The 26,012-nt window shown below is 43.0% G+C and overlaps 1 protein-coding gene across 1 annotated transcript in view; it reads left to right on the top strand.

The window, feature by feature from the left end:
* LOC111960926 (astrotactin-2-like) overlaps positions 1-26,012 on the top strand; it is a 361,731-nt gene that overhangs the window by 164,413 nt on the left and 171,306 nt on the right. The window contains exons 10-11 of the mRNA XM_070442905.1: positions 12,976-13,142; positions 13,875-14,063. Coding sequence (XP_070299006.1) covers positions 12,976-13,142; positions 13,875-14,063 — 356 coding nt within the window. The remainder of the gene's footprint in view (positions 1-12,975; positions 13,143-13,874; positions 14,064-26,012) is intronic.

Genomic DNA, 26,012 nt, shown 5'->3' with positions numbered 1-26,012 from the left:
TATTCCTGTTTGTAGGAGTGGTTTTTGAGAACTGCAGTTTATTCCTCCAAAGTGACTGATAACTTTACCGATTCACACATAATCTTGAACATTGCCTCCTGTATTGTGCCTCATCCTGATATAAGGATTGATATTAAACTGCTCTATAACAGAGCCTGTTCCTGTCTTCGTTTGGACAGCAATGAGTTTGATAGAGATTCATGTTGTGTTTTAATAGGAATTAAAGGTCTTGTCTGTCTTAGATTATGAATCAAATAAATCCTTGTTTATTACCAACAGATCTTAAACATAATTTAACGATTGTTATCCCCAACAAAGCTGATTGGTCCCCTTAAAAGATAACTAACCGTTTGAGCTTCAATTGTAAATCGATTCTAAGCATGCCCTTTAAGGCGCTGAAAAGGTGGCAGTCATTTTGATGATAAAAAAATAACAACTCAATTTGTTCAAAGGTTACGGTGGCTGTTTCAACTGCTGCTCATGCTGGAAGCTAATTATCCTCCTACTCTCTCTAGGAAGTAGGCTGCTATTTGGGTTCTGCTTTTTGTTGGCACCAACACAAGGTACCAGTGATCAAATGCAATCACTAGATAGAACAATTAATAGAATAGTTATACAATCCATGTGTTCCCAGCAATAATTATATGTTTATAATTTAGCAAAGAAAGGCTACCAATCTCTGTCAAGGCTTTTCGATTTCCGTGTATTTTTTCCCGCTCCAGTTTGGGCATTATGATGCAATCAACGTGCATCTGTTTGTGTGTGTGTGTGTGTGTGTGTGTGTGTGAGTGAGTGTGTGTGTGTGTGTCTGTAGTGTGTATGTGTGGTGCGCACTTGTATGAGTGCTTTCATATTGGTAGGTCATGGTGTGGTGTGTGTGTGGTGTGTGTGTGGTGTGTGTGTGTGTGTGTGGTGTGTGTGTGTGTGTGTGTGTGTGGTGTGTGAATGTTTATGTATGCATTTGATAAATAATACATTTTCATCATATAATCATCATGCTCCATACCCCAGTAGGGTGCTGCCATGGCAGGTATCTACTCTGATAGCATAGAGGGATGAAGATTAAACATTACAAAATGGCTCGTCTCATGTCATTTCAGCAAGCCATGACATCCACCATCTCAGATTGTTCTGAAATTGTTTTCTGCAGTTGAAACATGACATATTAGCATTCCTTAACATTGTTTTGTCTAAATATAATTAGACCTCTGAGAAATTAATCTAATTGACTGCACAATTTGGTCTTTAAAAAAAAGGTGATAAATATAGAACCTAAATCAGATTTGACCAAACCCCCGCCAATCCACCCCAAAAGTATCAGTATTAGTTCTCTCTGTCTGACAAGTAAACTCAGCAAAAAAAGGAACATCCTCTCACTGTCAACTGTGTTTTTTCAGCAAACTTAACTTGTGTAAATATTTGTATGAACTAACAAGATTCAACAACTGAGACATAAACTGAACCAAGTTTCACAGATATGTGACTACAGAAATGGAATAATGTGTCCCTGAACAAAGAGGGGGTCAAAGTAAAAGTAAACAGTCAGTATCTGGTGTGGCCACCAGCTGCATTAAGTACTTGCAGTGCGTCTCCTCATGACTGCACAAGATTTGCCAGTTCTTGCTGTGAAATTTATCCACTCTTCCACCAAGGCACCTGCAAGTTCCCAGACATTTCTGTGTGGAATGTCCCTAGCCCTCACCCTCCGATCCAACAGATCCCAGACGTGCTCAATGGGATTGAGATCCGGGCTCTTGCTGTGCCATGGGCAGAACACTGACATTCCTGTCCTTGCAGGAGAATCACGCACAGAACAAGCAGTATGGCTGGTGGCATTGTCATGCTGGAGGGTCATGTCAGGATGAGCGTGCAGGAAGGGTACCACATGAGGGAGGAGGATGTCTTCCCTATAACGCACAGCGTTGAGATTGCCTGCAATGACAACAAGCTCAGTCCGATGATGCTGTGACACACCGCCCCAGACCATGACGGACCCTCCACCTCCAAATCGATCCCGCTCCAGAGTACAGGCCTCAGTGTAACGCTCATTCCTTCGACGATAAACCCGAATCCGACCATCACCCCTGGTGAGACAAAACCGCGACTCGTCAGTGAAGAGAACTTTTTGCCAGTTCTGTCTGGGCCAGCGTTGGTGGGTTTGTGCCCATAGGCGACGTTGTTGCCGGTGATGTCTGGTGAGGACCTGCCTTACAACAGGCCTACAAGCCCTCAGTCCAGCCTCTCTCAGCCTATTGCGGACAGTCTGAGACTGATGGAGGGATTGTGCGTTCCTGGTGTAACTTGGGCAGTTGTTGTTGCCATTCTGTACCTGTCCCGCAGGTGTGATGTTCGGATGTACCGATCCTGTGCAGGTGTTGTTACACGTGGTCTGCCACTGCGAGGACGATCAGCTCTCCATCCTGTCTCCCTGTAGCGCTGTCTCAGGTGTCTCACAGTACTGACATTGTAATGTATTGCCCTGGCCACATCTGCAGTCCTCATGCCTCCTTGCGGCATGCCTAAAGCACGTTCACGAGTCAGCAGAAAGGCCTCTTTAGTGTCCTAAGTTTTCATAACTGTGACCTTAATTGCCTACCGTCTATAAGCTGTTAGTGTCTCAACGACCGTTCCACAGGTACATGTTCATGAATTATGTATGGTTAATTGAACAAGCATGGGAAACAATGTTTAAACCATTTACAATGAAGATCTGTGAAGTTATTTGGATTTTTACGAATTATATTTGAAAGACAGGATCCTGAAAAATTGACATTTCATTTTTTGCTGAGTTTAGTATTGAGCTGCAGCTTGGAGTAATGTTTATTCATGTTATGTAATGTATTCTCAGTGAATTTAGTTTTGTTTTTTACATGTTCAGAAAAATTCTAATTTTTGTGTCATAACTAAAATGTGTAAGGTTTATGTTCTATCCTTTATCCATATTGCCAGGTTCTGACCACTAGATAGTGATGTTCCTGCTCGTTTTTGAAGAATCCTCCCTCAATATTAAAGGGATAGTTCACCCAAATTACAAAATTGCATATTGGTTTCCATACCCTGTAAGGAGTTTATGGACAAGGTGTGACAGCAACCCATTGCTTTGGTTTTGTTTAACCTGGTCACTGTTTCAAATGTTAACTTTGTAGCATTTGTGGCAGAAATCCAATGCATGTCAATGGTACCTACACTTAATGATCAAAAGTGCTCGTTGAAAAGTGCTCGTCAAACATCTAATTTCAAAATCAGGGGCATTAATATGGACTTGGTCCGCCCCTTTGCTGCTATAACAGCCCTCACTCTTCTGGGAAGGCTTTCCGCTAGATGTTGTAACATTGCTGCGAGAACTTGCTTCCATTCAGCCACAAGAACATTAGTGAGGTCAGGCACTGATGTTGGGCGATTAGGCCTGACTGGCAGTTGGCTTTCTAATACATCCCAAAAATATTCGATAGGGTTGAGGTCAGGGCTCTGTGCAGACCAGTCAAGTTCTTCCACACTGATCTCGACAAACCATTTCTATATGGACCTCGCTTTGTGCACAGAGGCATTGTCATGCTGAAACAGGAAAGGGTCTTCCCCAAACTGTTGCCACAATGTTGGAAGCACAGAATTGTCTACAATGTCATTGTATGCTGTAGCTCACTGGAACTAAGGGGCCTAGCCCAAACTAAGGGTCTTAACCCGAACCATGAAAAACAGCCCCAGACCATTATTCCTCCTCCACCAAACTTTACAGTTGGCACTATGCATTGGGGCAGGTAGCGTTCTCCTTGCATCTACTGAACCCAGATTCGTCCATCAGACTGACAGATGGTCCAAACCTGGTAGTATCAGGATGTAGGCTGGGACACAAACCTACCAACTTCAATTAAACATGTATTTGAACAGGGGAATAAAACATCACCAAATTCACTGAGAATACATTACATAGGATGAAGAAACAATACTTCGAGCCAGAGATCCATACTACTTGTCTGACATAGAGAACTAATTCTATATACTGGTTGTTGTGGTGGGATTGGAGTGGGGTGGTGTGGGTGGCTGTTGACCATTTCTTTGGACTAACTCATGGTTAGAAAGAGTTTAGTCCAAATCGGATGTTAGGTACTATATTTATTGAATATTATGTGAATCCTATATATTAAAATGGCCAATTTGGGGGCATTAAATTACCTTAATTTCTCTTAGATCAAATTATATTTCTACAAAATAATGTTGCAGGAATGCTAGTCTCATCTGTTTCTAACAATATAAAAAAAATCGGAATAATCTGAGATGGTGGGTGTCAAAATCCTTTTCTTTTTGAGGTGGAACGACCCAAATGAAATGTTTATTTTTCCTGGTCTGTCTGTGAAGACGGAGTCCGCTGTGAATTAAATATAAATGAAGCAGGACTAATAAGATTGTGTTTCCCAGACTACCCCACATGGAGCCCCGGGGCATATGTTTGGACCAGCGGGCAATCTTATTAAAAGTTTCCACAGACTCTGCTCCCTCTCTCTCTTCCCTCCATCGTCAGCATTCAAACTGACTTCCAACAAACTCCCTAGCACAGTGTTGATTTGCAAAGAGGATGGACGCCAGCATTGATGTGAGTAATGCTGTCCCTCACAGCTCATTGAAATGCAGATACAACTATATCAAAGGCCTGGAGAGCTGTGTTCAACCTGTGATGTCAAAACTTAAAAGAGAGGGAAGGAGGAAAGATAGAAAGTATCACGGCCATCTTGTTCAATTTCCTCCCATCCTGAGTCTGGACTTTGGGCCATAAATCTCCAGCTAGGAGGCTGTTAGTTACCCCACCACTCGTTTGTACTTCCAGGAAATGGAAATGGTCTATTAATTGGTATTCTGAATTAAAGCTGGTGGCGAAAGCTCCCTGCCTGTGCCTACATGATTAATGCAAATATGTGCCAACGATAAAAACCTTGCACAGCATGTCTCAGCGGTCAGAGTTGTGGTGGTATTTTCTCTTTGACTCTTTTAGGTCTGCTTTACAACACCCCATGTCAGAAAGGAGTGAGACATACAATGGTATTGCCAGCCACGCTTGGGCTTGAATTCCATTAAGTGACTAATTTCCTTACCCTGTCTCAAACTCAGAAGACCTATTTAATGCATTATGGAAATATATTCCCCATGAAGCCTATGTTTTGAAGTCACCGCTCATGTTTTTTCTTTGCCTTTGTTTCCTGTAAGCGAGGGAAATGTGGGTTCTCGTTCGAATTGCTGTATATAGGAAGATTACTGGAAGCATATGCTTGTAAAGCGAGCAAGGGACTCAACTTGTTCTCTACAGCAGGCCTACACAAAACCGCTCTGCAAATATATGTGTGAATTGAATAGTACTGCATCAATGCCCCCCCCCCTCGCTCACTCAATGCGCAGATAATCTGAGAGATACAAATACTATGTGGAACCATCGCTGTAACTGCATTTCCATTACTACATGTTTAGCTGATGTTGCACATAAACACACCATAGAATAATGCTCCGTAAATGTAGAGCTGTTCTGTCACAGTTTAAGGCTGAGTTAAGGCAGACTTTTCCCCTTCTGACAGACAGGCATGAGAACTAGCCTGCCTGGGGGTGTGTGTCGGTAGAGTGCCAACCCTGACACAGTCAAAGAATAAGCTAACCTTCAAATTGGCAAGGTTTGCCCCAAGGAAGCACGCATTGATCTGTGCTGAAGTGCACACACCTCCACACTCTTGATGTGCTCAATAGTCTTGCTGGGGAGGCCAGGAGAAGTTCACGTGACTCCGTCAACTCTGTGGTTGTGTTGGTAAAACTTCAACGGTTACAGCTGAAGTATTCATCCGAGAGCTAAGAGGCTCAGTTAGTTCTGCTGCATTCATTGTAGCCACAGATACAGTGTCCATCTTCTTAATGGATGTAGTCAAGGGAAGAGCAGATGGCATAATTTTATCAGCACATCACTCTGTTCACTTTTCCCTTTGGGACATCTTTGGGAATGTTGTTTGGGATGCAGTATGGCACTGATGCGTCATTGATTTCAGACCCATTTTATAATTTTATTCATGCTGTCAAATTGAAAAGATTTTGGGGAAATAATAGACAAGTCTTGGTTCACTAGTTATGCATTGCTAAGCACTTTCCCCATTATAGTACACCCCATTCGAATGTGGAGCACACTTTGAAAGTCAAGAATTAAATAATTTGTTCTGAGCAAGAAGCAAAAACTGTGTTCTGTTGCCCCTACTTAGTATGATATTGAAGAGACGTCTGGGGGAAAACATTGCCTCTTACCCCTCCCCATGAGCTCTGCCTTTTTCTTTATCCCCCTTATCACTGCTTGTCCCCACGGTCCTGCGTTCTGGAAAGATGCACATCACAACTTTTCCTGCCCCACTGAACAGCTCTGCTCATTAATCTACATTTCAATGGGTTATAATTTCCTGCAAATGCCTTTTCATAATTCACATCTCATTTCTCTCACACTGGTGGTTAAGCGGGGGGATCGAGCCTTGTCATTTATAGTACGGGGGGAACACTATTTAGGGGACACACATGGCACACCTCTCCATGTCACTGAGGCTGGAATTAAATCCAACCCGCAACTTCTTGACGCACGGATCCCTTTAGTGGGATAATTTTCATAAACAACCGCTGAATTGCAGAGCGCCAAATTCAAAAAAAAATACTAAAATATTTATTTTCATGAAATCACAACTGAAATATACCAAAACACAGTTTAGCTTGTTGTTAATCCACCTATCGTGTCAGATTTTGAAAATATGCTTTACAGCGAAAGTAATGTGAGTTTATCGATCACTAGACAAAACATTACGAACAGCTAGCAGCAATGTAGATTGGTCACGAAAGCCAGAAAAGCAATCAAATTAATCGCTTACCTTTGATGATCTTCGGATGTTTGCACTCACGAGACTCCCAGTTACACAATAAATGTTCCTTTTGTTTGATAAAGATTTTTTTTATATCAAAATACCTCCATTTGTTTGGCGCGTTATGTTCAGTATTCCACAGCCTTAGGCAAGTCATCAAGGCTTGACGAAAATTCCATATAGTATCCGTAAAGGTCGTAAAAACATGTCAAATGTTTTTAACAATCAATTCTCAGGTTGTTTTTAACATCAATAATCGATAATATTTCAACCGGACTGTAAACTATTCAATACTGGAGAGAAAGAAAATGTCGAGCAACGAGTGTCTGGTGCAACAACTAATGGAGGGACATCCGCCTATCCACTGACGCGTTTTGATAAATCTCGCTCATTTTTCAAAATAAAAGCTTGAAACTATGTCTAAAGACTGTTCACACCCTGAGGAAGCCACATTATTTTCCCAAACATAAAAATTCTGCCCCCTAGCTTCAAGAGGATAGCATTGCTCCTGATTCAAGAAAATGTGTTTGAAAAAAAAAGAACTAGTATTTTGACCCAGAGTTTTTGGTAACCTGCAAAGCTTGATCGAATTCCACCCAAATTCATGCTCCATGCAAACATATTTTTATTCTGGGTGTTGTCCTTAATATTAACTCAGGACATGGATCTCACTGGGCTCAAAGGGCAGGGATAAGGCTTTAGGCCGACTTTTATTAAAGTTTTTCACGTTGAAGTGTATTGTCTGAGTCGATCATTGTGCTGTATAGTGTTCATGACTCCATCGGCCATAACAAAAGGCTTATTATTTTGCTTGGCTTAGTAGTGGAGTCCTCCAGAAACACACATTTTCTAACTTTTTTAAATAAAATAAGATACTGCATTATCATCACAGGACTTTCTATTATCCTGAATATCTGTATTTTGAAAAAGGAAGGCCACACACATCATTTAACCTCCCTGATCCCTGAAATAAAAAAGGATGCATCGCAATAGCATGTAAACACATTGATTAATCAAGGGTCACCACGCAGTAAGAATGACAATTGAATCAGTGCTTTTGTTTGATATCATAATCACAGTATAATCAAGGAGTCAAGGCAGATCTTTCATCCCCTGCTGGGCTGTGTTTTATGTGTTCACTGATAATATCGTGTCAGGGTAAAAAGAAAAAAAGAGAAGCAATTCAATTTGGCTCAGTCACAGCCCGACTGCACATTAAAGCGATAGAAAAAGTATTAAATCCAGTGACTTTATTCCCAACTGGCAGAGCAGTGCTGGGTTAGATATCCTGCGAAAGATTGCTGTTTCAATTTCATTCCCCTCTAATAGTTTAATGAATGCGGGAGCAACATTATTGTACTTAGAACCCTGATATTATCTCCTATCTGTTGGGACTAGATGAAGATGGAGGGAGAATAACAAAGCATCCTTTATTGAATTGAGCTCTAGCCACAATTTCTCCCTTCTTGTCCTATAGTCCTCTGTTCTGCGGGTGCGTGTATGTCTTTCTGCGCGCGTGTGTGCGTGTGTGTGTGTGTGTGTGTGTGTGTGTGTGTGTGTGGGTGTGTGAGGCATTGCTACTTGACCATCTGGCATTACACATGGACAGTTGTGGACAAATCCAATGAATATTTCATTCCAGGAAAAGGCTTAGCAGTTTCTGAGAAACCTGACGACACCAAGAGATTAAATATACCAAAACAAGACAGTACAGTCTAAATCCCTGTAGTCATCACTGCCTTTGGTTGACACCGTTCCTTAGCTAAACACAGCTGTGTCATTTCACTATGAAATTAAGCATTGGAGAAATTAAAATAGACAACATAACAGCTGGAAGAGACTTCACGTCTCTCTGAGGGGATCGTCTGTCTTCCGTTTTTTTGGCACTCTTGGCACTCTCCTATGGCTTTCCATGGGCATACATCTCTTTCACCTCCAAATCAGATCAAGCTGTCAAATAAATACACATTTTGATGTCTATCATCAGACAATATGATTTACCCTGTTAGTACCCTTACAATAAAGAAGTGTGTGTCCTGTATTGCTCTCAAAGTATATTCTACCTGGTTTCTGTTACTTAAACATCCTAGTACATCGCCGTTCATTATCAACCCATTAGTTTTCTCCTGTATTTCCTCTATCTTGCCCTATCATTGCTAATTCCCTGGTTTTTCCACCAAGCTCCTTTCTCACCATATGGTGACACATGGGGGTCAACGACAGCTATCACCTTCCTGACTATTACTTCATATGCCGGGTGCTAAGATGTAACTTAAAAAATAAAGCATTTTAATGTGTCTGTCATCCTAGGACCCAGTCATTAAGAAAAAGGATCTTAGTAAATTGCACAGAGCCTGATTAAAACTTGGGGTGTTGAAAGGTGATTAGAAAAAAATGAATGGCTTACTGTCACGTGATGTGGTGTATTGGGCCTCGGAGGCGTGTGTGTGTGTGTTCTCTAAGTTCCCATACTTATCCCCTTTGGGCTCATGATAGATCAGGATATAGCGCTGGGCGGTCATTTATGGAGCAGCCATTGGGCGTTTACTGTTGCCGTTTAGGAATACTGGGTAATTGTTTTGCCATGTTTTATTTGTTTTCTTAAACTGCCTCATTTTATTTGTTTTCTTAATCTTCCTCATCGACACCGTGTCTATTGCCCATACTCCAACGCTGATCAATATCGCAGCCTGACAGGCTCGTATAACAGCACTTCTAAGGCTCTCCAGTGTGAGTGAGTCAGCGCTCCCTCTACCCTCTTCTATCCTCCCCTCCCACACTTCTCCTCCTCCTCACACTCCCTCTCCTCCTCCATCTCTTTCTACACCATCCGAGTGCTTCCTTTCTTGTCCCCCCCTTCTCCATTCTGCATTTCCATACAGTACACGGTAGTCACAGATGAGACCCAGTATCGATTAGCTGAGCAGCAGTGCACTGGTGCGTGTAATCCTCTATAGGAATGTTATGGACGGAACCGTGATAGGATAAGGTCTGTTTGTATCCCTATAGAACCTGTAGTGACGTTGAGGTGCTGTTAGATCTTAGTGAGGAGCAATAAGATCCTGGTGGCATGGAAATTATAGATTCTGATCAGACCCATGTGCCAATGAGAAGATGAAGAAGCCTGCATGATGTTATGAGCAATATATTACTGTATAGACGCCATAACGACAAGTTCTAACAGTCAAGATCCAGAATGATACTGTGGATGACAGACACCCATGGGAGCAGTACAGTATTGATTGGTTTAGCTGCATTGGACTGTGGTGTGTGTGTGTGTGTGTGTGTGATGTCACAGGGTTAATGTTAGCCATAGCCTGATACAGTATGAACTCATTTCCCTAGCACACCAGGATTTAGTGCACTTTTCCAACAAACCCTGAGGATGTGTTTATCAGCCTTGGATCTTATCAGTCTACAGTCTTCTTATCACAGGAACACACCATAGCTACTCTATCTGCAATACAGTTATACTGCTACACTAAATGTCTCTTTAGCATGGCCTTATTGCAGATAGCTGTGAGCAATCATCACAAGGCTTTTGACATAAAAGGGGCTTTGAGAAAGATTAAGCACACTTCCTGAAATAGGTAGTTCAAAAATATCTCACTCCCTGAAATTGACCAATTCCAATGAGATACATGTCATTTTAAGGCTCTATATTAAACTCTACACTACTCTATACTAAAATCATACAATATGTAAAATGCCTCTTTTTATCAGAGCTGGCCATATAGCCTAGGCCTATGGTATCTCCTCACATGTTCAGTCTTTCGGCCACTTAGCAGCCATGAGATGTCAGTGAAAGGGTGATGTCACACTCTGAATGCTATCCCACAATTCCCAGGGGTGACACTCCACTCTGGCCTCCCAGACATCTACCCATCCATCAGGATCGAATTATCTGTCAGCTGGTATTATGTTTGACATCAACATCACTCTGCTGTTATTATGGCTGCCCATCATCCAAATAAGATAAACCCCAGATATGTCCCAACAACAATAACAGCCGCCACTACAATCACAGAGCAGAGATGTTACTGAGTTGTTTAGATTTTCATCAAATAAGAGGTATTTGGGGTGTTTGCATGCACTAATACAAATCCACGCATATTCAGTGTGTTTTTTAAGATTTGAAAAGGGGTTTTATTTGTGATTGTGTACAGTAGGTGTTGCATCAGATTTGGTTTTGGATTAGATAAAAGGATGGTGGTCCTGTCAAAATCACATAACATAGAAGATAACCTATTGTTCTGTCCCTTTTTGTTGTGTAATCACTCCATGAATGAAGGCCTACACTAAACAGGTGCAATTGGCGGTGGGTTAAAACATGCAGGAAATGACTGCTACATTTAGGACAAAACTACTTCTGAAAGCTTGTCAGCAGTTGTATTGTGCAGTCATCTAATTACTAAAATGTCAGAGACTGTCTGGTAGTACCGCTGTGTGATAGCAGCACTGTCAGGTTATCACAGCACTAAACTCCCTAAACTCTGCTCTGCTCTAGCAGAGCTTTCAAATCACTCTACTAATCTGAAGTAAACACACACCATATAGGCCTCAAGTCATTTTAAATAAGTCACTTTTTATCAGGCCAATTTGGGGGGATTATATCTAAGTACTACCGTTTGCTGATTTGAATGGTATTTTGAAGTGCTGTATGCACTTATGCCGCATACTTGTGCTGTATGCAATATTCCTTATCCAAGTGAGAGTCTCTATAATTGGCTTGCAGTTTATCCATGTGGTTGAGATTAATTTGGAGAGCTCTGTTCTGATTACTTTCCCTGATTAGCCAATCAACACTCCATCAAATCCCCACGGACTCTTGAGGGGAACCCTGGGAGATGGAGTTCTTCATCACTTTTCTCATTTTTGTTAATTAAAGCAGACCATCTCGCTGTCTGTCTCCTGGTAATTGCTGGGTCCTGATCTGAATAAATACACTACATGACCAAAAGTATGTGGACACCTGCTCGTCGAACATCTCATTCCAAAATCATGGGCATTAATATGGAGTTGGTCCCTTCTCTGCTGCTATAACAGCCTCCACTCTTCTGGGAAGGCTTTCCACTAGATGTTGGAACATTTCTGCAGGGACTTGCTTCCATTCAGCCACGAGCATTAGTGAGGTCGGGCACTGATGTTGGGCGATTAGGCCTGGCTCGCAGTCGGCATTCCAATTGATCCCAAAGGTGTTTGATGGGGTTGAGGTCAGGGCTTTGTGCAGGCGTTAAGATTTCCCTTCACTGGAAGTAAGGGGCCCGAACCATGAAAAACAGCCGCATCACATTAGTCCTCTTCCACCAAACTTTACAGTTGGCACTATTCATTGGGGCAGGTAGCATTTATCTGGCATCCGCCAAACCCAGATTTGTCCGCCGGACTGCCAGATGGTGAAGCTTGATTCATCACTGCAGAGAACGCATTTCCACTACTCCAGAGTCCAATGGCAGCGAGCTTTACACCACTCCAGCCGATGCTTGGCATTGCTCATGGTGATCTTAGGCTTGTGTGTGGCTGCTCAGCTATGGAAACTCATTTCATGAAGCTACCGATGAGCAGATATTGTGCTGGCGTTGCTTCCAGAGGCAGTTTGGAACTCGGAAGTTAGTATTGCAACCGAGGACAGACAATTTTTACACGCTACGTGCTTCAGCACTTGGGGTCCCGTTCTGTGAGCTTGTGTTGACTACCACTTTGTGGCTGAGCCGTTGTTGCTCCTAGACATTTCCACTTCACAATAACATCACTTACAGTTGACCAGGGCAGCTTTAGCAGGGCAGAAATGTAACGATCTGACTTGTTGGAAAGGTGGCATCCTATGATGGTGCCACGTTGAAAGTCACTGAGCTCTTCAGTAAGGCCATTCTAGTGCCAATGTTTGTCTATGGAGATTGCATGGCGGTGTCCTCAATTGTATACACCTGTCAGCAAAGGGTGTTGCTGAAATAGCCGAATCCACTAATTTGAAGGGGTGTTCACATATTTTTATATATACGTATATATATGTTGTGTTGACAACATATATGTATGTTGACCCCTCTCTCTCTCTCTCTCTCTCTCTCCCTCTCTCTCCCTCTCCTGTGCATCTCTCTTGCCCCTCCAGTGTCCCGACGGGCTGCGGCCGATGAAGGACGGCTCGGGTTGCTATGACTACTCAAAGGGCACGGACTGCACGGACGGCTTCAATGGGGGCTGTGAGCAGCTGTGTCTCCAACAGCTAGTGCCCCTACCAGACAACCCCAGCTCCAGCAACATCCTCATGTTCTGTGGGTGAGTCAGCCAGTTGCAGGACACATACAGCATCAGGGAAGAAGCCCCTTTAAAATGTCTTCTTTCCTGGGCAACCTGGGTCCAACAATATGTTCTGTGGGTGAGAAGTAGGCCATTGTTGATAACACAAATAGAGCATAAGAGCAGCTCTTTACAATAGGTTGTCTAAATCAGCTGCTATTGAACTCTAAGATGGTAGAAAGACAGCTATAGCCTTTCACCGAAATGGACGGGCAAAAAATACTGTTAGAAACAACTGTGAGAGTGATCCTCATTTATACATGTCAACTGTGAGATTGATTCTCATGTTCACCTCTTAATTGGCAGTTTATGAATGGTCTACAGTATAGAACGTTGATATGGAATTCTACTCTAGGCTACTTCACGAGTCTGCCAGTGTGTCTATGTTCGTTTCATTAGAATTAAGTAAATGTGTGCTTTGTGGATCACAGCCATTTCTGAAGTAGACAATGCTGAATGTGCAAATCCAACCACAGTTTTCCTTTAACGCAGACCAGTCTGGGTTTAAATGTTTGATGTGCTTACACAATGGCTTTCATTTGAAATATTAGACAGCTAACAATACATACTTCTGCAATCTATTAGTTCTTTGAGCTCGGTACACGTTCTCTACTGGGAAATTAGGATATTGTGTGTGAGTAGAGTCCATAATATTAATGTCTCTGCCTCTGCATGATGTGCTTGTTACACAAACTCCCCTCCCCAACCCAGGTGTGTGCAGGAGTACAAGCTGGGAGCAGACGGTCGCTCCTGTCTCCTTCAGACAGAGAACTGTGAGGGGCCAAAGTGCCAGAGGCAGGACATTCGTTTCAATGACACCCTGTTTGGGGAGATGCTGCACGGCTACAACAACAAGAGCCAGCAAGTCAACCTGGGACAGGTCTTCCAGATGACCTTCCGGTAAGTTCTCCCCCAGAGGAGGATATGTCATCCTTATTACTGTTGTGTACCTGTGGTACCTTCACAGGGGATGTTATCCAAGCCATATCACTTTGTGACATCTGGCTTTGGCCTGTCGCTTTTGGGATACAGCTAGGTGGCAGGAGCTTTCCCAAAAATGTTGTGGCACCTGTAGTGGTATTGGGCTGACTCTTGATGGCATGTTGCTTTGACTATTTTGACCTGTACTTTACACCACTGGGTTTTTAGACAGGGTGGCATGACAGAGATAACGAATTAGGCTAAAGCAGAAACAGGCTGGTGCCCAGACTTTTTCGTTGGTTAAGTAACTCTATGGACCCTTTGTGTTAGTTTTGTCCTCTTTTGTATGGTTGAAGTCAGCATTAAAACTACCAAAAACAATGCATCCAAGTTGGATCCTTGGGACATTCGTTCTCATCAGTCCCACTACACAATAATAATCCCAATGAGATATTGGCGGTTCGAATTCACAGGATGTATTCCAGAGAGACATTTCAGGATAAGTGTCAACATGAGTAAAAGCAGTGTTTTCTTTTATCAGTACTGATGAGTGAGATATCTACACGGTGGACAATCCTATTTGCAGCTCTAACACAGCACAGCACAGCGCTGAAGTTTCTCCATTAGAGGATGAGTGTTGAGACAGACAGCACTGTCAGCCCTCTCAAAGCCCCAGTGTCTGGCTGATAGCAAAGACAAATGTTAGCTGCAGGGGGACGCTGCCATAATCAAAGACAACGAGGCAGGGACTGTCTGCTTGTCTGAAGCACACACACCAACATGCACGCATACAGATGCACGTGCACACACTGTTGCTCGCACACACACGTGCGCGCACACACTTATACACACACATATACACACACTTACTCTTACTCACTGCTCTACCCATTCTCTGACTTGTAACAAGCCAAGAAAGTGCCTTTCAATCAAGCACTGTTGATGAGCGCTGTCCAGTGATGATAACAGGGATGATAATGCTAGTCTAAGCAGTCCAGAAGATTTGTTTCCGCCATCAGGTCAACCCAATCTGCTTCTCTTGACTCTCATCGATCTGACTGAATTGTTCTATGGATTATATGGCTGCTCTCATCTCTTCCAATTATGATCATAGGATAACCCACACAGTCTGAACAGCTTTCTCCCACTCTATAAATATTGTGTGTATGACTGTATTAGTCCAAGCAGAGGAGAGAGTCAACATTGACAAATGTCAGATAACAAACTAACTCAAAAGGGTAAACTAGGATGGCTGTTATTGTATGATATAATAAGTTATTATTCAAATGTCACAATAGCAAAGCCAAGCTGAGGTGTGAAAGTCCATAATCATGTCCAGAAGCTATTGTTTGTTGCATGTAGCAGTATGCAGGTGTTGAAAAGACACACTGTTCTTTTCATCCCAATTAACCCTTGAATAAATATGTTTTGTCTTAATAATTTTCTGTCATGATGTAATTTTTTCCTTTAAAGCTGTAATTCTTAATGGTGAAACTGTTGCTGCAACCTAGACTCAGGGGTAGACGTAATATAGTAAATGTAAATCTGTCTCCATTTAGTATGATGTTATGAATTGCAATTTTTTTGTAGCTAACGTTAGTTAGGTGGCTAGACTAGGGATTAGTAAGGTTAGGTTTAAAGTTAGGAGTTAGAATAAAAGTATGAAGGTTAGGGTTAGCAGTTGCAAAGTAGCTAAAAAGTAACAAGTAGTTGCAAAGTTGCCAATTAGCTAAAATGCTGAAGTAGTCTGTGGTGAGATTTGAACACGCAACCTTTGGGTGGCTAGATGTTCGATGTTGCTATACGCCTACCCATCCACCCCGACCAACCTCCTGTGATGCGTGATGCTCCCCACCTCTACTTCGTCAACAAAACCAAAACAATAACAACAGCCGTGGGGCGGACAGTGGCACTGGTTCCATTTTTAAAACTGCAATATAGAACTTTTTTTAGGTTCAAAAGCTGCAATAAGTCACTAGTGGTCATCCAATGTGATGCAACAGTAACAATATTGTGCCTCTAGCCTGCCTGAGAACCGCTATATTCATTGGTTTTCATTTTCCCTGTCGGGTCGGATTTTCCCGCTAGATTTTATGCTGCTCATAATGAGCATTGTGGGTGACTTTAAAACAGTTCGAGTTTAATGGCTGTGATAGGAGAACACTGAGGATGGATCACCTCCACAATGTTACTCCACAATGCTAATCTAATTGACAAAGTGAAAAAAGAAAGCCTGTGCATCTTGTTTGCAATAAAGCACTAAAGTAACACTGTAAAAAGTGTGGCAAAGCAATTAACCTTTTGTCCTGAATACAAAGTGTTAAGTTTGGGGCAAATCTAATACAACACATTACTGAGTAGCACTCTCCATATTTTCAAGCATAGTGGTGGCCGCATCGTGTTATGGGTATGCTTGTAATAGTTAAGGACTGGGGAGTTTTTCAGGATAAAACATTTCCAGAATGGAGCTAAGCACAGGCAAAATTCTAAAGGAAAAGCTGGTTCAGTCTGCTTTCCAGCAGACACTGAGAGATGAATTAGTTTTTCAGCAGGACAGTAACCTGAAACACTAGGACAAATCTACACTGGAGTTGCTTACCAATAAGACAGTGAACGTTCCTGAGTGGCCGAGTTACAGTTTTAACTTAAATCTGCTTGAAAATATATGGCAAGACGTGAAAATGGTTGTCTAGCAATTATCAACAACCAATTTGACAGAATTTGAAGAATTTTTTAAGAATAATGGGCAAATGTTGCACAATCCAGGTGTGGAAAAGGTGATTCTAACACGTATTGACTCAGTGCGTTGAATAATTATCTGATCAAGATATATTAGTGTCTTATTTGTCGTAGATTTTTCTTCAGATTTTTCTTCCACTTTGATATTAGAGTATTTTGTGTCGATCTTTGACAAAAACGGACAATTAAATCAATTTTTAATCGCACTTAGTAGCACAACAAAATGTGGAAAAAGTCAAGGGGTGTGAATACCTTCTGAATGCACTGTAGCTAGGGCTGTGCCGGTCACGAAATTTCGTCAGCCGGTGATTGTCAAGCAACAACCTCCTTTTCCATGTGGGAAAAAAATGGTGGACAGAGACTTGCTAGCTACGTTAGCTAGCTAGCTGGGATTTTCTACAAGGAATATGCCTCCCGAAAAAAAAGCTTCTCCCAAGTGGGTGTGACACCTACTCCAGTTGCCTGCTGCACTGCTGTTTGGAAAAAATAACGTTCCCAATGTAAGCTGCCTATTTCTCAGGCCCAGATGCAAGAATATGCATATAATTGACAGATTAGGATAGAAAACACTCTAAAGTGTCAAATTATTGTCTCTGAACATAACGCATCAAACAAATGGAGATTTTTGGATATAAAAATAATATTTATCGAACAAAAGGAACATTTATTGTGTAACTGGGAATCTCGTGAGTGCAAACATCAGAAGATCATCAAAGGTAAGCGATTAATTTGATTGCTTTTCTGACTTTCGTGACCAATCTACATTGCTGCTAGCTGTTCGTAATGTTTTGTCTAGTGATCGATAAACTCACATTGTGTCACGCCCTGGCCTTAGTATTATTTGTTTTCTTTATTATTTTAGTTAGGTCAGGGTGTGACATGGGGTATGTGTGTGTTTTGGGTGATTATATGGTATAGGGGGTGTTGGTTGTAGTGTATGGGTTTGTGTTGAGTGTATGTGTCTAGGTATGTCTATGGTTGAGTGTAGGTGTTTAGGAAAGTCTATGGTTGCCTGATTTGGTTCTCAATCAGAGACAGCTGGTTATTGTTGTCTCTGATTGGGAGCCATATTTAAGGTAGCCATAGGCTTTAGGTGTTTGTGGGTAATTGTCGCTGTGTCTGTGTTTATTTGCACCACACAGTACTGTCTCGTCTCGTTCGTTCGTTCGTTCGTTCCTGTTCATGCGTGCTTCGTTATATGTAGTTTGCATGTTCAGGTTAGTCTACGTTGTTTGTTTGTTATTTTGTAAATATTCAAGTATAGTTCGTGTCAGTGTTCGTCGTGTCTAATAAATTCATTCATGTCTACATACCTCGCTGCACATTGGTCATCTGATCCCTCTCTCCTCTCCTCGTCTGAGGAGGAGGACGACGTAGAATGTCATGACAGAATTACCCACCAATCTAGGACCAAGCGGCGTGTCAAGCGGCAACAGGACCCACCTACACAGGATTCATGGACATGGGAGGAGATACTGGATGGAAAGGGACCTTGGGCACAACCGGGAGAATATCGCCTCCCTCGTGAAGAGCTGGAGGCAGCGAAAGCCGAGAGGAGGCGATATGAGGAGGCAGCACGGAGGCAAGGCTGGAAGCCCGCAAGTACAACCCAAAAAATTATTGGGGGGGGGCTTAGAGGTAGTGGGCCGAGGGCAGGTAGGAGACCTGCGCCCACTTCCCAGGCTAACCGTGGAGAGCGGGAGTACGGGCGGACACCGTGTTACGCAGTAGAGCGCACGGTGTCTCCTGTACGTGTTCATAGCCCGGTGCGGGTTATTCCACCTCCCCGCACTGGTAGGGCTAGATTGGGCATTGAGCCAGGTGCCATGAAGCCGGCTCAACGCGTCTGGTCTCCAGTGCGTCTCCTCGGGCCGGGTTACATGGCACCAGCCTTACGCATGGTGTCCCCGGTTCGCCTACATAGCCCGGTGCGGGTTATTCCACCTCCCTGCACTGGGCGGGCGACGGGGAGCATTCAACCAGGTAAGGTTGGGCAGGCTCGGTGCTCAAGGGAGTCAGTACGCCTGCACGGTCCGGTATTTCCGGCGCCACCTCCCCGCCCCAGTCCAGTTCCACCAGTGCCTACACCACGCACCAGGCWTCCAGTGTGTCTCCAGAGCCCTGTTCCTCCTCCACGCACTCGTCCAATGGTGCGTGTCTCCCGCCCATTACCACCTGTGCCTACGCCACGCACCAAGTCTCCTGTGCGTCTCCAGAGTCCTGTGCATCCTGTTGCTGCCCCCCGCACTAGCCCCTTGAAGTGCGTGTCCCAGCCCGGTACCACCAGTGCCGGCACCACGCACTAGGCCTAATGTGCGTATCCAGGGTCCAGTATGCCCTGTTCCTTCTCCCCGCACTAGCTTGAGATGCGTGTCTCCAGCCTGGTACCACCAGTTCCGGCACCACTCACCAGGCCTACAGTGCGCCTCATCCGGCCAGAGCCATCCGTCTGCCCAGCGCCATCTGAGCCATCCGTCTCCCCAGCGCCATCTGACCATCCGTCTCCCCAGCGCCATCTGAGCCATCCGTCTTCCAGTGCTGTCTGAGCCATCCGTCTGCCCAGTGCCGTCTGAGCCATCCGTCTGTCCGAGCCATTAGAGGCCCGTCTGTCCCGAGCCGTCAGAGCCATTCGTCAGTCAGGAGCTGCTAGAGCCATTCGTCAGACAGGATCTGCCAGAGCCGCCAACCAGACAGGATCTGCCAGAGCGCCAACCAGCAGATCTGCCAGAGCCGCCAACCAGACAGGATCTGCCAGAGCCGCCAACAGACAGGATCTGCCAGAGCCGCCAACCAGACAGGATCTGCCGAGCGCCAACCAGACAGGATCTCCAGAGCGCCAACCAGACAGATCTGCCAGAACCGCAACCAGACAGGATCTGCCAGAGCCGCCAGCGAGCCATGAGCGTCCAGAGCCGTCAGCCTGCCTGAGCGTCCAGACCGTCAGCCACCATGAGCGTCCAGAGCCGTCAGCCAGCCATGAGCGTCCAGAGCCGTCAGCCAGCCATGAGCGTCCAGAGCCGCCCGCCAGCCATGGGCAGCCAGAGTGCCCGCCAGCATGGGCAGCCAGAGTCGCCGCCAGCCTGGGCAGCCAGAGTCGCCCGCCAGCCATGGGCAGCCAGAGTCGCCCGCCAGCCATGGGCAGCCAGAGTCGCCCGCCAGCCATGGGCAGCCAGAGTCGCCCGCCAGCCATGGGCAGCCAGAGTCGCCAGTCAGCCGGGATCAGCTGAATCCGCCAGTCAGCCAGGATCTACCAGAGACACCGAAGCGGATATTGACAATGCTGGAGTGGGGCCACGTCCCGCACCCGAGCCGCCGCCATATTAGGGCCCACCCCGGACCCTCCCTTTATATGTCAGGTTTTGCGTCCGGAGTCCGCACCTTTTGGGGGGTACTGTCACGCCCTGGCCTTAGTATTATTTGTTTTCTTTATTATTCTAGTTAGGTCAGGGTGTGACATGGGGTATGTGTGTGTTTTGGGTGATTATAATGGTCTGAGATGTTGGCGTTTGTGTTGAGTGTATGTGTCTAGGTATGTCTATGGTTGAGTGTAGGTGTTTAGGAAAGTCTATGGTTGCCTGATTTGGTTCTCAATCAGAGACAGCTGGTTATTGTTGTCTCTGATTGGGAGCCATATTTAAGGTAGCCATAGGCTTTAGGTGTTTGTGGGTAATTGTCTATGTGTAGTGTTTGTGTCAGCACTATTTTCTATTATAGCTTCACGGTCGTCTGTTTGTTATTTTGTTAGTTTGTAAAGTGTTTTTGTTTTGTGTTTTCTCTCTTCTAATAAAAGATGTTCTTTTCACGCGCTGCGCCTTGGTCCTCTCTCTCTCACGAAGACGATCGTGACACATTGCTTTTGCTGTAAAGCATATTTTCAAAATCTGACAACAAGCTAAGCTGTGTTTTGGTATATTTCACTTGTGATTTCATGAAAATAAATATTTTTAGTATTTTTTTATTTATTTGGCGCTCTGCAATTCAGCAGTTGTTTACGAAAATGATCCCGTTAAAGGGATCCGTGCGCCAAGAGGTTAACCTCTTTGGGCGAGACATGCCGCTAGCGGCACACCACGACAACATCCGGTGAAATTGCAGAGCGCAAAATTCAAAATACAAAAAACGGAATATTAAACATTCATGAAAATACAAGTGTCTTACATCGCTTAAAAGCTTAACTTCTTGTTAATCCAGCCGCTTTATCAGATTTCAAAAAGGCTTTACGGCAAAAGCATACCATGCGATTATCTGAGGACAGTGCCCCGCATACAAAAGCATTAAAAACATTTTCCAAACCAGCAGAGGCGTCACGAAAGTCAGAAATAGTGATAAAATAAATCACTTACCTTTGAAGATCTTCCTCTGTTTGCAATCCCAAGGGTCCCAGCTACATAACAAATGGTTGTTTTGTTCGATAAAGTCCTTCTTTATATCCCCAAAAAGTCAGTTTAGTTGGCGCGCTTGATTCAGTAATCCACCTGTTCCCCTCGTTCAAAATGCATACAAAGGAATCCCAAAAGTTACCAATAAACTCAATCCAAACAAGTCAAACAACGTTTCTAATCAATCCTCAGGTACCCTATTATGTAAATAAACAATACAATTTAAGACAAAGAATAGTGTGTTCAATACCGGAGATAAATAACGAAGTGTGCTCCCTCATCCACGCGTGCTACAAGACTACAGTCAAAATGAGAGCCACCTAGAAAAACTACAAATTCCAGCTCTTTTTCAAAAAACAAGCCTGAAACCCTTTCTAAAGACTGTTGACATCTAGTGGAAGCAATAGGAACTGCAATCTGGGAGGATTTCCTTAGATTTTCCCATAGACAGCCATTTCAATGGGTGGTCACCTCAAAAAACAACAAATCTGGATGGATTATCCTCGGGTTTTTGCCTGCCATATCAGTTATGTTATACTCACAGACATTATTTTAACCGTTTTAGAAACTTGAGAGTGTTTTCTATCCAATACTACCAATTATATGCATATCCTAGCTTCTGGCCCTGAGTAACAGGCAGTTTACTTTGGGCACCTCAGTCATCCGAACTTCCGAATACTGCCCTCTATCCCTAAGAATTTAACAGTTTGAGAAGCAATTGTGTATAAATTTCCCGGCGGCATCCCATTTGTGTGGCCATAATGCACCCTAAAAAAATCACTGCCTTTTGCAGCCCTTCTGCCTAAATTTCGCCCGCTCCGAAGCACCTCTCATCTGACTCACACAGCTCTCCATCACTTGATTGGGTCTTTCTCACAGACTACAAGTGAAGACCGACACATCGGGGACGCAACTGTGCTTTTCTTTATCCAATTCCGAGGTGCATATTGAAGATATTGGAAGAACTGTCGACATTTACTTTTCGTCAGCCAACAATATGAGTAGGCCTAACGAACAGCAAAGCACTAGCCTATGTCAATCTATTATACCCCATAGAACAAAAGTTGACCTATTCTGTGCGAGAAATAAATATTCCAAACATAGTCTGGGACGTTTGTAGGATGTGATAGATTTAGTACAACCACTAACATCAAAAATACTTTTTTACTCAATGTGGCTGACGCAACATATCAGAACGTTTAGCTTAAGATGTTGATAAACTAATAGTTTATTTCTTATAAGCGCAGCAATGCGCACACGGCAGTAGGCTTTAAGCGTGACATTTCCATTACCGGGAAAACACCATTAGCAAAAGTGACCACAAATGCACTAATGCATGTAATGCTTTTATTTTAAAGGTGCATTTTTATGGTGAAAATGATCTTCCCCAAACTTGATACTCACGCGCTGCATTCAGTATGTGTGCCAGTTAGGCTCTACACCTGTTGTAAAGCAGATTGTGCTTCATTTTAAGAAGTTATTTGGCCACGTTAGTATTGGATAGGCTACATGAGGTGTGCGACTATGATTAGAAAATGTCAGAAAAAAGGCATTGTTTCTTGCCTTAAGCTGGGCATCATTCACAGGTGATAATTTAAAATTCAAAAGTGATTGGCTAATATTGTTACCCATCAGACTATTCTTGATTTAATATTGTCTTTATGTATACTAAATAATAAATGTGTGAAATTCATTTTGATTTAGAATGGACCATTATCATGCACCAGTCTTGAAACAGGGGCAGGGTAAAAATACATGTCATCTCTGCACTTAAATAGCGAATGGAGGATGCTTTTCCTGTGGTTCATTTTCATGCCAGCCAGATAGGCTATACTCCTGTTGTAAAGATAAGCATTGTGCTTAATATTTGCTTAATATTAGGAAAGTAGAGAAATAAATATAGTAGGCATAGCCTATAGAAAGCTAAAGGGATCGTCCTCTTTTTTAATAGAGGCCATCACTCAATTGCATAGCCTATAGAAATATTGCGCAACATGAGCTCATGGGCTCTCATGAAGTGTTTGATTAGATTTTCGAATACATTCGCATTGATGTCAGAGTGATTAGAGTGACAATAGAGTGCTAAGTACAAAGCAGTTAGCAAGTTTGGTAGGCTACTAATGACCATCAGCAGCATCAGAGCTAGGAGAAGCCTAATTACCATATCTAAACGGTCACGTGGAATTTGACTGCCTTCATGACTCGTGACCACCCATGTGGCGGTAATACGGTCTCCGAAACAGCCCTAACTATAGCTCAATTTTGTGTATTTTACTTCTCTTGTGTTTTTACTTTTGCTTTTATTATAATTTTTTACTTTGCATCGTTGGAAAGCGCTCATAAGCAAACATTTCACACACCCGTTGTATTCGGCACGTGACAAATAACATTTGATATTGATTTGATTTGTTTTCCGTCAGTGCGTATGTGCTTTCTGATGTTTTTCATTCTGCTCCCTAAGACGAGAATACCTTGACAATGTGGGTGACTAAGAACCTGAAAGAGTAAGAAAAGGCCTCTCTTCTCTTTTTTGAGACAACAAAAGATTTCCCCCTGCTGTGTATGATTGCTACTGCCAAAGGTATTTAAATAGCACGGCTTTCCTCTAAGCATCTACTTTCTATTTCTTTGGGACTTATATCTGGGAGGGAGTTAGAATAAAAGAAGCACACAAGGTGATGCGAGGTCACTAACCAGGTTTCCATCCAACCCTTTTATGTGAGTAAAAGTACATCGGATAATTTTTTTTTAGGACAGGTCTTATGAAAACAGATCATTTGTCGGTGAAATTTCCAAATGTCGACCAAACAAAATACACTAGACAAGGTAGGATATTTTGTCTGTAAAAGTAATTAATAATTACGCTTTTATGCACATATATTGATATAATATCAATTCTTTCTAAGTAAACTTGGAGTCACGCGATGATATGTTGTGTGGTCCTTCCACTATGACTCTGGAAAGCATGCACTTTATTAGGCTACAGATGAAGTTATGATGAACTTCACAGGGTGGTGAAAGTGCATGGTGAGGAGCTTGATGCTCCTTTCCAATAACTATTGAGGATCTTATTCTGGTGATATGTTGACCAGTGCTTGGCTGCCTTTTGCCAAATACAAATTATCTCGCTCTTTTGTCCATAATAATGTCATAATGTAGGCTAAACCCGAACTGTATCTGTGAACTGTTGGCTAGAGCGCCCATGCCAAAACCAGAGTGGGCGCATTCGCAATTTAACATATTTTATGACAAAAGCATAAGTAGATTTGTAGATGCAATGGAAACCCATTTAACTTGTATCTTCTATACATTACATGGGAATTTCACCACAAAAGTTATTTTTATGTGCACCACATCATTTCACACAGCCAAGTCAATTAGATGGAAATAACATTACAACAAATTAGGGATATTTGGGCAACTTTTTTCCCCTTTGTATTATCTTTTACCAGATCTATTGTGTTCTCCTACATTCCTTTCACATTTCCACAAACTTCAAAGTGTTTTCTTTCAAATGGTACCAAGAATATGCATATCCTTGCTTCAGGGCCTGAGGTACAGGCAGTTAGATTTGAGTATGTCAAGAAGGAGAGTGATGGAGTGCTGCATCAGATGACCTGGCCTCCACAATCCCCCGACCTCAACCCAATTGAGATGGTTTGGGATGTGAAGGAGTGAAGGAGTGAAGAGTGAAGGAAAAGCAGCCAACAAGTACTCAGCACCTATGGGACCTCCTTCAAGACTGTTGGAAAACCATTCCAGGTGAAGCTGGTTGAGAGAATGCCAAGAATGAGCAAAGCTGTCATCAAGGCAAAGGGTGGCTACTTTGAAGAATCTCAAATATATTTTTATTTGTTTAACACTTTTTTGGTTACTACATGATCACATATGTGTTATTACATAGTTTTGATGTCTTCACTATTATTCTACAATGTAGAAAATAGTAAAAATAAAGAAAAACCCTTGAATGAGTAGGTGTGTTTAAACCTTTGACCGGTACTGTAGTCGAACAGTAACTGAATGCCTCAATGCTTGTCTGCCTGCTTTATTTTTTTCGGTTTTTATTTATTTATTCAGGGAAAACCCATTGAGACCATCGTCTCATTCCAAAGGGGTGCCCTGGTCACAATACAACAACCAATACAATGTTACACAAAACAGCATTCAATACAAACACAACACTTATGAAAAAAGTTACTGTCTTCAGCTACTAGGTCCTCAATTAACACCCTAAACTGCCCGAACGGCACTGGAACATCTAATTGTAATGAGTTCTGAAAATTGCAGTGAGGCGCATTAAAACTAAAAGCGGATTTACCTGATTCGGTGGAGACCTGAGGAACCTCAACCCCTGTGAACTGGTTTGATAACTCATGTTTTTATACTTCAACAACAATGTTAGGTAAGTTGGAAGCTTGTGTAGTAGAGCTTTGTAAACAAAAAGGGAATAGTGAAGTGATCTACGGGAATTTAATGAGTACCACTCAAAATCAAATCAAATTTATTTATATAGCCCTTCTTACATCAGCTGATATCTGACTCAACCTGACTCAACCAGCTGACTCAACCTTTTGATACAGGATGCAGTAATGAGTATTAAAACTGTCACCTGTGATAAAGCAAAGAGCGCTATGGTAGACGGCATCCAAAGGTTTAAGAGTAGTGGCTGCTGCATTCTGGTAAACTGTGTCACCATAGTCAAGAACTGGCAGGAAAGTTGACTGTACAATCTTTAAATCTTTCAATCTCAGCCTTTTAACTAGCTCATCTGTTTTCTTAAGTTTTAAAAATCCTTGTCAATCCAAAAGCC

This window comes from Salvelinus sp. IW2-2015, linkage group LG4q.1:29, assembly GCF_002910315.2.
Source record: "Salvelinus sp. IW2-2015 linkage group LG4q.1:29, ASM291031v2, whole genome shotgun sequence".
NCBI lineage: Eukaryota > Metazoa > Chordata > Actinopteri > Salmoniformes > Salmonidae > Salvelinus > Salvelinus sp. IW2-2015.
This window is presented reverse-complemented; position numbering and strand designations above follow the sequence as displayed.